We start from the raw sequence: 15,904 nt of genomic DNA on the forward strand, positions 1-15,904 counted from the left end.
TTTAATTTATGAAAGTGAAATCTTGAAAATGCATTGAGAATTTAAAAATGATTTTTCATGTTTTCATTTTCAAGTTACATACTTGATGATTTACTGCGTACGTCAGTCTAGTGAAAATGGTGGTCGACATGGAGTTACAGGAAGCTAAGGATTACATTCTTCAGCTTATGAAAGACAAAGATAAAATTGAATCGGATTTGAAGGCTTTAAAAGAAATCTTAGATATTGTATGTACATATATTGATATATTTTAAATTTGCACAGAATATCTGTTTAATGATGTTATTGAAAATAAATATAATATAGTTTATAATAGAATGACCTGTCAAATTTTCGAGGAAATGACCGAATTTTTATACATATGTACGAATTGTAGAGTCATGTTGGCATGGATGATCCTCTGGTGGACTGCGAAGGATATCCACGAAATGACATTGATGTTTACCAAGTGAGACATGTGAGATATAAGATAATATGTGCGTCTAATTACTACACAATTTTCTCGCATGAGATTCTATTAACTTGGACTTATTAGTACATTATTGAGTGATTAGGTCTCAGAAATGATCATAAAACATTGATGAAGAAAATGGAAGAAGGTTTGCATAAACTGCATGCTGTAGCACGAGGTCAAGCAGAAAGTTCTCTTGCAACTACAACTATTGTTCAAGATAATGCACAATTGGATCCTTTCTTGAAAGTGAATTTAGTATCCTCAGGTTCTCCAGCAGAAATAGCGGTAAAAAATTTATTTTAGATTTCCATAATGTTTCTAAACTCATGAAACTGTAATTTACAAATGTTAAATTATATAGGGAATCCAAGTTGATGATCTCATCTTAGAATTTGGTTCCATTGATTGCCGGAATTTTAAATCGTTAAAAGATATTGGAACTTTGGTACAAAATAGCAGATATAAGACAGTAAATATAAAAATCAAACGTGGGTCTATTATTGTAGCCCTGACTTTAATTCCACGTCCTTGGATTGGTAATGGTCTTTTGGGTTGCAATGTAATACCTATAGAGTCAGTTGAAAGATAAAGCTTTGTGAGAGAATTTTTATTTATATGTTGGCTTTGTGTGTATATTAGTCAATAAAAGAATATTTAGAAATTATTGCATTTATAATTATTGCATTCATAATATATTTTTTCTATGCAATGATCTTGGAGTTGGCATTAAATAAATGTTAGAGATATAATCCTAAGATGTTGGGTAGTTAGAGACCTTGAAATTCAGTACATATAATCTATCAATATGAATTTTCACTTTAGTATTTAAAGTGAGTTGCTATAGAGTTAAGCAGATTCGAGGAAGCATCAGTAGGTACTAAAAAGCAGCAGCATGATGCATTTTTCATTGATTGCAAATTATAAGTTGTATTATTACTGTATATTAATTTATTTATTAACATTTCTTCTGTATAGACAATGTTCAGCTTAATTCTTTGTTGATATCAAGTGTTAGGTCACACTAATACTTCTGAGTATTCTGATCAATGTCTATGGTTGCTTGTTTATACTTTATACCCATTCTATAATTCTGAAACATTGCTTGAAGTGTGGAGGGGAAACAAAAGTGTAGATATTTCTGCCGATATAGTAACTATAATTCCACGTGAACAAAAATAGACAGCAATGCTCTTTGATGATGTTCAACGTAGTGGTACAAACATAAGAACACAAGATAATTTATCTTATTTCTTAAATGAAACAAAAGCTATAAACAAAGAACAATTACTAGTAAACCACAGTTTTATAATTATGTAGGTATTAATCATTACTTCTTAAACCCTACTACAATATTGAAATACATATCTTATGAGCAATAATATGAAAGCTATTCATATGATTATGATATGATGATTCATATGATGCTCATAAGATATATATTTCAATATTACAGAGAAACAAATGCAGAGATACAAGTCTTCAAAACAAATAATAAGATATTGTTAGGATTTCAACTGGATTTTATGATTTGGAAAGATATATGTATTAATGAATCAAAGCGATTTTAGATATTAGTATTTATATGTTATATTGTTAATAATAGAAAATAATTTTGCTTGCAGAAAATTGTATTAATGTTAATATTAGATTTGATTAAGCATGAAGTGATTTATAGGTAAAATCGAAATACTTTTATTTCCAATCTCTGACTTCAAAATAGTGCTGAATTTTTATTTGGTTTAATGTTCCATATTTCACTTTTGAATTTTATATTTAGTGTTGAAGTGGTCACCACTTCTAGGAAAACTCCACATCTGGTCTTTTTAGCTTTCTCAAGCGCTGAAGCCATCGACAGCACATAGACAAAAGAATAGCAGGGAGGCAGACCATAAACTGTAGACAGGCGACGTTGGCTTCGGGGTTTTCAGTCATAAAGTAACACTGCTAGCGTGCGGATCTGGACCAGATCAAATTGTATTCCTGTATTTCATTATTAAGTCAAATATATACTTTGTATCTTACACTTCATCCACGCGTTTTTCTCTCTTTATATACTGAATAACCTCAACATTTAGATGTAGTTAAAATATGTATAACTATTTACGAATCACTGTACGAAATTTTGGACTATTTTATGCTTTATTAACTTTTCATAAATATCTTTGAATACACTCTTTTCAGCACTATATCGCAGACAAGGTACAAAATAGACGTGACATGCAATCGATGCAATGCTTTTTCATAATCCACGACTTGTTTTGAGAGTTACCTGACCTCCTTACCATTTTTATGTCACATGCGATGTTATCCATTTAATGTAGTATTAGATAATTCCTATATTCGCTGTAGCAAATCGCAGAGGGTGTAAATTCGAGCTATCGCGGGGGGACGCGGTCGCGAGAAAACGCGCCAACGGGAGTCGTAAATTCCTGTTACGATTGTAATAATCGACACCACGAATAGTTCGATTCCCTTATTTCAGTTAGAATAATAGGGGTGGTTGTTGTAGTATAACACTGTGATTCACGGAGTTATAAAAATGTATATTTCCAACACTTTGTACAATCACACAAATTAGTAACGCCGTTGATTAAGATGCAGGTAACGAAGAAAAGGATCATTCGTAGATGTTGACCTTGATTGACTAGCTAGACACTTTGAGAGCCGTAGGAACTCTCGGACCTGTAGATACTGTGAGAACTGTAGGAACTCTCGGACCTGTAGGCACTGTGAGAGCTGTAGGAACTCTCGGACCTGTAGGCACTGTGAGAGTTATAGGGACTCTGAAGTTCGTTCTGATGTGATTACGGAGGAAAGCTCGGCATGGCTGTGCCCTTTGAACGAAGAACGCGGATTCGTTGCTCACATTTTTAGTTAGGAAAGTGAGGGCAATGATTCGTGATGCTGATTGGTTATGACCAATGTTGGGAAGGAAGATAGGAGGAAGAAGCCTCCTACCAACGTGGTTCATGGCCGACATTGTTTATGGGAAAACCCGGATTTTCCGTTAGGTAGATCTCCGCTTTTTGCGTTAGGCCACTATCCGCTTTCTCCGTAATTCTTAAGAGCGCGTAATAAACCCAAGGACCTTTCTAAAAACCAACCGAAAACACTTCTAGGATTAGAAAGTCTTTTCGAGCAAACAGATTGGCTTAAACCATATGTGCGAACAATACAGTTGGAAGTTCAAGTTTATGGTGGGTTCTTGGGCCTATTGAGGGTTCGAAGGGTTTTTTTTCTTTATTTATTAGTATATTTACAAGCAATTCTCGTTGAGAATTTTCAGTAACTTCATTTGGCGTGATACAATGACATGGCTTATAATAGTTTAATATTGTTGGTCCTAGTAGAATCTAAGGATTTAATCTAGAGGGTATTTTCTTTTTAGTCTGCGGATCTGGTCCGTCGTGTCTAGTAGTTGGGTGACTAATGGGTTGTGGTGGTTGTTGACTCTTGCGTTATATCTGCTTCTGGACTTGTGTATTTCATCTTTGTCTGTAGGTATCTTGAGGTCACGGTGGATTGTTTCGTTGGTAACATACCAGGGTGCATTTAATAGGGATCTTAGCGTTTTTGATTGGAAGCGTTGGAGTATTTCAATGTTGGAATTATTTGCTGTTCCCCATAGTTGGATTCCGTAGGTCCAGACAGGTTTTATTACGGTCTTATAGAGCGTAATTTTGTTCTGCGTGCTTAGGTTGGAGCGACGGCCAATGAGCCAATAAAATTTTTTGAGTTTGTCCCTGAGTTGTTTAGATTTGTCTAGGATATGTTGTTTCCAGGTTAATCTCTTGTCTAGAGTCATGCCCAGGTATCTGTCTGTGTCCTTGTTGGGAACTGTTATATTGTTAATGGAGACCTGTGGACAGGTTTGTTTTCGCAGCGTGGAGGTTACACGTGTGGATTCTTTTTCATTAATTTTGAAGACCCATTCATGGAACCACTTTTCCATTGAGTCGAGACCTCGCTGGAGAGTGGATGAGGCTATTATCGGGTTGGCGTGGGACGCTAATAGTGCTGTGTCGTCGGCAAATGTTGCTATGGTTATTTCTGTCGAAATTGGTAAATCGGCAGTGTAGATGGAGAATAGAAGGGGTCCGAGGACACTGCCTTGGGGTATGCCCGCTTCTATTGGGAAAGTTGTAATGGCGTCTACGTATTTAACCATGAATTGCCTATTGGTTAGGTAGAACTTTAGGATGGAGTAGTAAGTGTGTGGTAGGACATTTTAAATTTGTAAAGAAGCCCTTCGTGCCATACTTTGTCGAATGCCTGTTGAATATCAAGGAATACCGCTGAGCAGTATTTTTTCTTTTCGTGGGTTTGGCTGATATTGTGTGTCATTCGGTGGATTTGCTCTATTGTGGAATGCTGCTTCCGAAAGCCGAATTGATGATCTGGAAGAGTTTTCAGATCCTCTAGGAGTGGAAGGAGTCGATTCGTTAGCAACTTTTCGAATAGTTTTGACAAAGTGGGTAGAAGACTAATTGGGCGATAGGAGCTAGTTTCGTGTATTGGTTTTCCGGGTTTAGGGATGAGCGTAATTTGTGACGTTTTCCAGGTTTTGGGATAGTATTCAAGGCGAAGAATTGCGTTGAAGATTGAAGAAATGAGTGCAATCCCTTTTACAGGTAGTTCCTTAATTGCTTTGTTACTTATTTGATCATGCCCCGGTGCTTTCCTAGGGATCAGACGATGGATTAATTCGGTAACCTCTAGAGAAGTGAAAGGTTTAATGGGGAGAGACATTTGGAAGGGAGAATGCAGGTATTCTGTTATTTCCGGAGCGGTATTGGAGGAATGAGGTTTAAAAATGTTGGATAGGTAGTTGGCGAAGAGGTTGGCTTTTTCCATAAGGCTTCGTACCCATCCGCCTTGTGGACAGCGAATTGGTGAGATTATTTGAGGGGGACGCGTGAGTTTCCTGGAAGCTTTCCATAGAGAATAGTTGGAGTCGGCAGTGGGGGACAAATTGACGAGATATTTTTGAAAACAGTCATTTTTGTATTCTTTAATGATTTTGGTTAACTTCCTGGTTGCGTTGTTTAGTTTGCGTTTGTCGTCCGGTATTCTATGGGCCTGCCATACTCTTCTTAGTCTTCGTTTTTCTGTGATTTTGTTTAATATGTAATGGGGATATTCGTGTTTGCTGATAGAAGTCTTAGTAGGTGTGGAGGAGCGGATGGCGTTTATTATGCTCTTGTTTAAGTATTCTGTGGCAGTTCCGATATCTGCCTTTGTTTTTAGTGAGATTGAGGCAGAGGTTGAGCGGTTAAAGATTTCTCTAAGGAACTGCCAGTTGGTGAGTTGGTTGTGAATAAGGCCATTAGGTGGGTTCTCGATTACTGCTGAACCGACTGTTTCTATTACGGGGGAGTGGTCGGAAGAGAGTTCAATCGAGGAGTTGATTTGGACATATCTGGGCGAGATATTTTTGGTTATGAAGAAGTCGAGTAAATCGGGGATTTTGTTAGTGTCAGTGGGCCAGTATGTAGGTTTATATATATTGAGGTAGTTGAGATTGTTGGTGGTTATGTTTTTCAGGAGGTTTTCGCCTCTTGCTGTGACAAATCTGCTGCCCCATTGGGTATGTTTGACGTTATAGTCTCCTCCAGCTATGAATCTATTGCCCAGGGCGTCAAAGAGGCTGTCGAAGTTCTCATTAGCAATCGAGTGTCTGAGAGGGCAGTATACTGCTGAGGTGGTGATTGTACCATGGCAGTCTTCTATTGCTACGCTTGTGCCTTGAAGATAGTCTTTCTGGAATGTTGGAAGCTCGTAATGCTTAATGCTGGATTTGATGATGATTCCGGTGCCGCTGTATGCACTTTCCACTGGGGTGTTGGGTATGGTAGAAGTTGTAGCCGTGTATTTTGAGGTAGTTTTTGTCGGTGAAGTGGGTTTCGGATATGAGCATTACGTCGATTTGCTGTTGTTTTAAGAAGAGTTCTAGTTAAAATTTGTGCTGAGCTAGACCGTTGGCGTTCCATAGAGCTATACGCATTGGTTTTATTTTGCTTCTGTGCGTATTAATTTATCCATGAAGAGTGTAAGTAGTGACAGTAAGTTGTTAATTTGTTCTGTTTGCTTCTCGATAAGTTTTTCGATAAGTCTGGTGAAGTTGTCTGTGTTTTGTGGGGTGGGAATACTATGTTCTGTGTGTTCACTGTGGGTTTTCGAGTTGTTTACGTTTCCTTGTGCTGCCTGGGCATAGGACATTGATGGTATGGTGAATTTTTTGGGGTCTAGGTTCTTGTATGGTTATCTCCTAGGGTCTCAGTTTTGGATACTTAATATTATGTAGTGTTTTATAGGCTGAGCATCCTTTGTAGTTCGCAGTATGCACTCCTTGACAGTGGATGCACTTCGCGGGGGTTTCTGGGGATTCAGTGCATTGGTCTGTGGGGTGACTTCCTGCACATTTTACGCACCGGAAGTTATGATTGCAGTATTTCTGCGTGTGGCCGTTCCTTTGGCACCTTTTGCATTGTACTATTTCTTTCTTTACAAGAGGTGGTTCGAACTTAACTATGGAGTTCATCAGCCGGTTGACGTTGTAGATTTCTTTGTTATTTTCTTTTTGTTTTATATCTATGAAAAATAGCGATAGTGGATTTTTTGAGATTCTATGTTTTATGTTGCTGATGTTAGTTGCCTCGTGGCCAAGTTTTAGAAGTTCGAACTTTAGTTCGTGTAGGTCGACTGAGTGGTGGATATTGCGTAGCACCACTCGAAATGGTCTTTCTTGCTTGAGTTGGTATGTGTGGAAGTTGGCATTCAGGGTTTTTAACAACTTCGTTAATTTTCTGTATGCGTCTGGGTTGGCCGGCAGGGCTTTTACACTGTTGTTGCTGATTTTCAATTTATATTCGTCCTTGCCGATTTCGTTTTGGGTTGTCTTTGTCATTGATTGAATGTCAATGACATCATCGATGAAGATTGGCGCTGGAGGGGGGGTTTTTGTGTAGGTTGTGTATTTACCTCTGTGGTTGTATCCATAGCGACTTCAGCCTCCAGTATCGCGAACCTGTTGTGGGTGGTCACTTGGCTGGCTGGCGGGTTGGTTTGCCTTTTGCTCAAATTGGTCCTGCTAGCTTCGGGTTTGCGTTTTTTCGCAAAAGGGTTTGTAAAGAGGGGTGTATTGCCCCTTTGCCATGGGGGAGGAAGAGCGGCGTTGTTGTAACTCTGCTCCGTAGAGCCCGTTTGGGATGATTGGGCCATCGTCGATCTAGTTAATTCAATATGAAATAACCAGTCGAGAGGCTGAGTGAACACTTGGCTAGGTTTGTTGGATTTGCTTTCGACAGATGAGCGTCACGTGTTGTTTTGTGAACTTCACAGGGCACTGGACACACGTCTGCACGCTTCGGCACTCACCGGCAAACTGACTCTACAAGGGTGAGAGCTTTTCTCTCTCTCTTCCTGTCAGTCCGCTCCTTTACCAGCATAACTTGCTCGCAATAGGGGCGGATAGTCTCGTACTTCTGTTACCCGCTCACCATCGCCTGCACGATTGCCGATGGGGCGAATCTCTGGCCTATTACGAGACGCAGGATGTAGCGGAGTAGCTCCCACGTCGGACAAAATTCCAACGTGTGTTGCGCCGTGTCCCTGCCCTCTCCACAGTGGTGACAGATTTCCGTCGCTCCACACCAGATCTTCATTAGGTATTCGCCGAGCACTACGTGTCTCGTGAGCATCTGAGTCATCCTGTAAGTTAACGGGAGGCCACCGCGGCTCCTCTAAGCTTCCCAGCTAGGGAGGACCGCCTCTATACTTCGATGTTCGCTTTATTCGCTGATCAGCTGAGACCGCCATCGATCTCACGCCTCTTCCTCGGCGGTCCCCCGAACGTCTCGGGCCACCTGTCCGGCCGCGTCAACCCCCGGGTCCAGTGCTTTCTGGCGGCTGTATTTCCACCTAAGTGCCAACGCCTAGAGCTTCCAGGGAGGAGATGCGGCCAGGACAGTCGCCGACGCGTGGGACACCGTTCGGTATCCCCTGACGATTCTTATGGCGGTCACTCTGTACAGCTTCCTTAAGGGCAGAATGCTACGGCGACTCGCCATCAGATCGTCCGCCCATACCGGGGTCCTGTACAACGCTCTAGACTGAACGACACATTCGTATAGTCGGCGCACCGCGATTCCTATCCCGCCGATGTTCGACAGCATACCGCACAAAGCGTTGACCGCCGCCGACACCTTTGGAATTAGGGAGTCAAACTCGGGAGTGCGGCCCGAACGTCCACTGGCTGTCGATGATGAGACCCAGGTACTTTATCTGCGATACCATCTCGACAGCTTCTCCAATCATGCTAAACTAAACCCTAACCTAACCCTAGCATGACAATAAATAAAATGCTGTGCTTTCAGGATTGAATCAAATTTCTCTTACAAATATTATATTAAAATACATATTTAACTTAATTAGCTCACTTGTTATAGAAAAATTGCCTAAAAATAAAAATAAGTTCTATATTACAATTTGTCTTCTTTATACGTAGTTGCGTATATACTCTATCAATTTATTTCATTATAACTAACGAAATAATTTTATCGAATTACATCATTTCAAAATTTTTGTATGTATCTTCTATGTTTATTTTCTGTTCGATTGAATATAAAATTTCTTCGCTCGAAATGTACTTTTTTAAAAGATCCTTCAAATCATTTGGATTGTCCAGATTATCCGCACTCATCGTATATCTCTTTATTTTATTAATCGCTCTCATCATACAGCTCTCAAATTCTACACTCTTCTCCTTCAACTTTTGATAAGCGCAGTGTAATTCGCTTGTTTTGTGTTTGAGACCGGAATTGATTTTCCTTAAGGCACATAGCTCATTTTTCAAAGCAGTTTTCTCAGATTCTAATCGATCCAATTTCGAATTCGCTGTATCCAACCGAACCCGTAAAGACTCTTTTTCGTCTCTCAGTGTCGTCAATTCCGTTTTCAATGCTTGAATTTCTTCAGTCGCGATTCGCAGCTCTTCCTTCCTTTTCTCGTCTTTCGTGAAGTTAACAACCAAGCTGCATCTTAGAGAATTTATCTCCATTTTTAGGGCAATGTTCTGCACTTTTAGTTTGTTCGCAATTTCCATTAATTTCTCGATTTGCGTTCCGGCTTGTTCCGTTGTCGACCTGTCATAAGGGCATATACTTGACTGACCGATACGTGTTACTGCTTTTACATTATTCATATCATGACTCAAGTAACTATTGATCTCTTTATAATAAAGATTCACGATTTCTAGCTTGTTCGAGGTAGGTTTAAACACGATTTCATTCGTTTCGTTCTCTACTAATTCAGTCTTCTGCTTTCGAAGCTCATCCTTCGTGCAAGCCAATTGCATTTTAACTTCAAAGTTCTGACTCCTCAAGTTTAATACCTCGAATCGTAACGATTCGTTTTCTACAATCACTTTCTTTAGCTCTTCTTTTGCTTCCATTAATTTTATTTTGTCATTCAAGCGTTTACCAGATTTGCTATTAAAAGCTTTTCTCGTTGCACGCTCCACGATTTGTTCATTTTGTTGGCTAAAAATCGACTTGCTATACACCACTGTTTCCTCTTTTTCTATATTGGAGATTTTGGATCGTAAACTGGTCGTATACTTCTGTTCCAACAATTGTTTTTCTTTTTTCAATGTGGCGTTCATCACCTCTAAAATTTGTAGCTGGTTCTCCAATATCTTGCATTCGCTGTGAATTTCATTCAGTCTCAAGTTCAGTTCCTCGGTTGCTTTCCTCAACGTTTCATTGTTTTGTCTTACCTCATCGAGAGTAGTTTGTAGAGACATGTTTTCCGATCTCATTTTACTATAATCCCCTTTTAATTTGTTTAATTCGACAATAGAATTTTGTTCATTCACCGTTTTAACTTGGTTCAATAGATCGTTTAGTGTGACACTGTTCTTGTCTAGTTCGTTAATGCGTGTTGCGAGTTGATTCTTTTCTAACAGAAGTGTTTGCACGCGGTTTTCGAAGTTAATTTTCTTTAAAGTCAGTCCGTTTAAATCATCGTGCAGTTTCGAGTTTTCAAATTCTAGTTGTTTTATTTTGTCCCCGATCCTGTTCGATTCTGTTTGCGTAACTTCCAATTTGTTACTTAAATGTTCATTGCTCGTTCTAAAGTTTCTGATTTCTTCGAGTAGACTGTTGCGTTCACATTTATACTTATCAATCTTGTCCTCAAGCATGGTACATTTGGTGCGAACGTGATTTACGGATTTTTCTAGTAGCTCCTTTTCGATCTTTATATTCGTCAAATTCACGTTTAATTGTTCTTTCTCTTTCTCGAGATTCGCTCTTTTGATGTCTAATTTGTTGTAATCGGATTTTAAGTTGGTGAACTCTTTCAGTCGTTCATCGGCGGTAGTTTTTTCTGCGCCTAGTTGATACACGAGCACCTCTTTTTTCGACTCTAAATGAAAAATGTTCGTTTCCAGTCTTGTTTTAGCATCGGAAAAATGGTACAATTTAATTTTCAGATCGGCAATTTCGCGATTCGCATTATCGAAATTTTCATTCGAAATTGCTAAGTCCACCTTCAGTTGTTGTAATTCAGCATTCATTTTCTCCATCGCTTCTTCCGAACGCTTTGCATTTTCATTTTCTTTTAATTTTTTATTTTCCTTCAAAGTAATCTGAATGTTTCGTGTCAAGTCCGTGATCTTGGCGTTTAATGCTTTCTCCATCGTGTTTCTCTCGATAAGAACGCTCCTTGCTTCCTCGCTTTTCTTTTGTACGGCGTCACGAATTTTTCCCATTTCCTTTAACAATCTTTCCTTATCGCTCTGAAGATTTTGTAATTTTTTTCTTGTTAAGCTCGCTTCGCGTTCCACCTTTTGTAGTTGTACCAGCTCCTTTCTCGAATCCTCCTGATCACGCTGGAGTTCCAACGCTTTCTCCTCCATCATCTTTATTCTCAACTTCGAAATTTTGTTCTCTTCCATTAGCATGACAATCTTTTTCTGTGTATGCTGCAATTCTTTTCTTTTTTGTTCCAACAAATTTTCAGTACCGAACAATTCCTGGTCAAGAACGTTTATATGGGCGTCTTTCTCATTCAGTTCCGACTTTAATTGAACGATCAAACCCTCCAACTGATCGATTCTCTTGAATGTATTTAGACGATCGCTGGATACGACGATCACTTCTAACTGCTTAATCTGGTGACACACTCTACCGACGAAATTTTCTAATTCTTCAAGGTCTTTCGATTTGTTGGAATTTCCTTCCGCACGACGATTCAATCCATTCATGGTCGACCGTGTCTTTTCGATGATCGTCTCGAGTTCTTCTATTTTAATTAAGTATTCTAGACCGTCGCTGCCGCCAATTCTATAATGGTTCTTTATATGATTATTCTTTAACTTATCAATTTCGACGTCGATTTCCTTTAAAGTCGAATCCAATGTTGCAAGTTGTTTCAAATACTCGTTAGATTTCATTACTTTGCCTAGAGATAATGGATTAAGTTGGTTGCTAAATTTTGCAAATCCGATATGCAGTTGCTTTAAATTAACGCTCAATTCGATGATTTTCTGTATATATTTTAAGTAATCCGGATCGCCACCAGCAAGCAGTACCTCATGGTCGTTTTTTAGCTTGTTTCTTAAATCTTTTGCCAGTCGTTCGATATTATTAAGATTATTATGACTATTTGAATCAATGTTCCAAGAATTATTACCGTCATTAACTTTGAATCTATTTAATTCTGTCTTCAAACATTTCGTTAGATTATCCAGCTCAACAATTCTCTTCCGATAATCCGTGAGATTACCATTTCTGTATCTTATCACGGCTTTCAGTTTATCGATCTCGTCGTACAAATTATCGTTTTTCATTTGCGACTTGTGCAAGCGATCGTTTACATTCACTAGTTCCTCGGATAGATTTGCTATTGTCTCGGCGACTTTGTTAACTATATCGGTGAATATAATTTCCATAGTGTAGTCGACCATCATGAAGTGCTTCAGTTTGCATTTTAAGTGTTCCACTTCCGAATTGTGTTCGTGACCCCCTTCCACCTCCTTCAACCGACTTTTCAGATATTGAATCTCGTTGTTCAAACGTTCTCTCTCGATTAAGTACTCCTGTTTAACTTCCACGGCCTTGTCATCGGATTTCCAAGCGGTTTCCCGCGTAACGTAGTCTCCATCTAGCAGAGCAGACTTAATATCAGCGATTTCTTTCTTCAAATCTTTATTCACCGTCTCTAGCCGTTTGATTTCTGCTTTTTGATGTTCGATCAATCGGACAGCGTGCAAAGTGTCGTCCGTGTCTCTTGCAGCGACTCGTAAAGCTAGCTTTAATCGCCAAATGTTGGATCGTAATTTCATACGGTCGTCCCGCCAGTTTCTCATCTGCTTCATTATGCTATTCATTTTACATAGTGTGGTAGCTGCGGCGTGTGCTATTCTCGTCTTCTCTTTGAACGCGTTATCGTTATTTACCTCGATCGATAGACAATTGTCAAGATATGCGTCCATCATTGTTAGATACTCATCTGCCTACCATGTAAGTGAAACCGAAATGTTTGCTTCGATTAATTTTAACTGATATTTTCGAGTCGGTGTGCTGATCGCGATCCAGTTATATCAGAGTTATATTCGCTGACCGAATTTGGCCTTTTTTGCTCGGTTGAATTGACAATGCTGAAAGTGATGCAAAAATACCTCTATGTAGATTTTGTTTATAGTCAAGTAGAAGAATTAACGGAATATTGATTAATGAAAAATTTGCAAATGATCCTTTGTAAGATAGATTGAAAAACAAGGATAGAAACTGTTACGTTTCTACTCAAAAGCTTTTGATTTTGTATCGATAGATAGTTTTATTTCAGCCTAGCGGCCTTGAATTGAGATTGAATAGGATTTGGTTTACAAATTTTATAAACTATAATTATTATCAACATCTACTTCTGTCCTTACTTCTTCTCTTTTTCTCTTTTGCTTTCTGCAAACTTTATTCTTGTTTAATAGTAATATTTATGCAATAGATGAAAATAAATTATATTTTTCCATATGAGAACAAAGTTATTCGATTATCCGAACAACGTGTACCATAATTAGTTTAGATAATCACGGTCTCGTCATATACATATAACTATAATTTAATTTTTATATTGAATCTGTATTTGATACTTTCCTACTTTGATATTCGATAACCAATTTTTATTATTGACTCATTTATTTTCATAATTCAAGTACATATCTAAACTTGTAGACCTAAATAATGTGCAGTATACATGCATGTAAGCTACAGCGTAAATTTTGTAAATAAATAAATAAACGACTTACTATATATTGAATACAAATCGTTTAAGGAGGCATTAAACACAGTTCTCAGATTTTCTGCATCTGTATATGTACATAAAATTTTTATTTTTACAGCATTTCAAATTTTTACGGGATTTTTGTATAAAAATTTGTGGTTACGTCGTTGAAAATTCATTTGACATGTTTAATCGTGTCATAGAAATAGTTGCCGTCACATATCGTTTTTTGTTTAGTGGAAATTAATATTTTGACTGACATACTCTTTTTTTCTTAATGTCGATTACAGAGCTATTTTTTGTAGAATTATACTAATAGTATATTTCTGTTTTAAAGGTGAGCTTGAACTTATAAAACGATTAGAACAATGAGAGATAGACTATGTAATTTGTCGATGATAAATATAATTATGCCTTAATATTATTGTTAATACAAAACATGTTCATAAAATTGAAAAAAGAAGGATTTGTTGATACATATAGCTAAAAGACAGCAGGGATTTAAAAGAATAAACTTATTTCGAATATTTACATTTTTAATAATATTTTGTATTAATTTCGACATGTTATATATACATGTAGGTTAAATGTATGTATGAACATGGTTTCATTGCATTTTCTAACATCTACAAAATTTTCTTTATTAACATAGCAACTACATTGTCACGTAAAAATAAAAAAGGGGTAGCTCGAACGAAAAGAAAGAAATTAAGGTAACAAAAAACAAGAGAATTTATTTCTTGTATTCTGAATTTACACTGACTGCGATTTTGTTCTGAGCTCCAGCCGTGACTTTCCAAGACTGAAGCTCTTACAATTTGGCTTTCGGTGGGACTTGTTTCTTCTTTGTTTGTCATCCCTCAATATCCCCACTACCCTGTAGGCGTACGTGACCGTTGCCACGCTTCTAGAACATTCGGTGGAAGGACCGTTAGGATATAGATGACTCATTAGGCACTTCGGCGATATATATTGTCGCCAAGGCCGCCACATCTCTATCTCCATCATCGGTCCATCGGATTTGAAGTATGCCGGTCGTGACACCATCATCGGTCCATCGGATTTTAAGTATGCCGGTCGTGACAACATCGTTATTGTGCATAATTCAAGATGTGTCCGAAAGTTGGTATTTCTGTAAAATCCGTCTATGCCGTTATGCAAAACAGCGAATCACACAAATTAATAGAATATTACAAACATTTTGATGAGGTACATTTAAAATATCCATAAACGTTTTCTACACACTCCTGCTCGGACAGCCGAGGAGGACGGACGTGTCTAGACGGTCGTCCTCTCCAGGTATAAGTGAATAAGGAAAAAGTGCTTCAAAGTAATAGTGCTGTAAAGTGATAGTGAGGAGGAAATAAAAGAGCAATGCAGATAGCAACAATAAACATAGCAACAAAGGGAGAAACATATTCTATAAAAAACAAACAAATTAACATGGAGACAGAAGAAACAAAAGAGCTGCGGGGACAGGAAGAGAGCAATCCAGATTATGAAAGATACTATCAGGACGAAAGCTGGAAGCTAGCGAAGACTAGCAAAAAACGCAAAACAACTCCAGACATAAGTGCCATAGGAAACCCAGCTACAGAAAAGCAGCGATGGCTGCAAGAATTACCATTAAGTAACTCCTTCAGCTCACTAACGGAAGAAATAGACGCTGACCCCACAAATAAAACCACAATTCAAACAAATCATATTACAAAACCACCACCAATTTTTGTTGAGGCCCAAATAATAGACCCACTCATCGATCTACTAAATAATTTAGACGAGAAAAACAACTACACAATAAAGCAAACAAAACTGGAACAAGTAAAAATTCAAACAAACACCCCAGAAACATATAGGAAAGTTATAAAAGCATTAAAAGAAAAAAAATGCGACTTACCATACGTATCAGCTAAAAACTGAAAGGAGCTATAAAATCGTCATAAGGGGATTGCATCCTAAAACGAACATACATAAACTAAGCGATGAGTTAGAAAAAATTGGTCATCAAACAAGAACAATAAACAATATAACAAGATTCGACACAAAGCAACCATTACCACTATTCTTAACAGAACTGGAACCCAGAAACAACAAGAAAATATATAATATCAAACAAATACTAAACACAATAGTAACAGTGGAACCACCACGACACAAAGAGGATATACT

The 15,904-nt window shown here is 38.1% G+C and overlaps 1 protein-coding gene across 2 annotated transcripts in view; it reads left to right on the forward strand.

Annotated features, from left to right (window-relative positions):
- Positions 1–70: 70 nt before the first annotated feature.
- LOC126922074 (26S proteasome non-ATPase regulatory subunit 9) overlaps positions 71–15,904 on the forward strand; it is a 33,136-nt gene continuing 17,302 nt past the window's right edge. The window contains exons 1-4 of one of the 2 annotated variants that reach the window (XM_050734281.1): positions 71–227; positions 377–476; positions 555–739; positions 816–1,115. In XM_050734281.1, coding sequence (XP_050590238.1) covers positions 117–227; positions 377–476; positions 555–739; positions 816–1,043 — 624 coding nt within the window. In that variant the 5' untranslated portion in view covers positions 71–116 and the 3' untranslated portion in view covers positions 1,044–1,115. Of the gene's footprint in view, positions 228–376; positions 477–554; positions 740–815; positions 1,116–15,904 lie in introns of those variants that run through there. The other variant, XM_050734282.1, reaches the window with a different exon arrangement.

This window comes from Bombus affinis, chromosome 11 (genome assembly GCF_024516045.1).
Source record: "Bombus affinis isolate iyBomAffi1 chromosome 11, iyBomAffi1.2, whole genome shotgun sequence".
NCBI classification, from domain to species: domain Eukaryota; kingdom Metazoa; phylum Arthropoda; class Insecta; order Hymenoptera; family Apidae; genus Bombus; species Bombus affinis.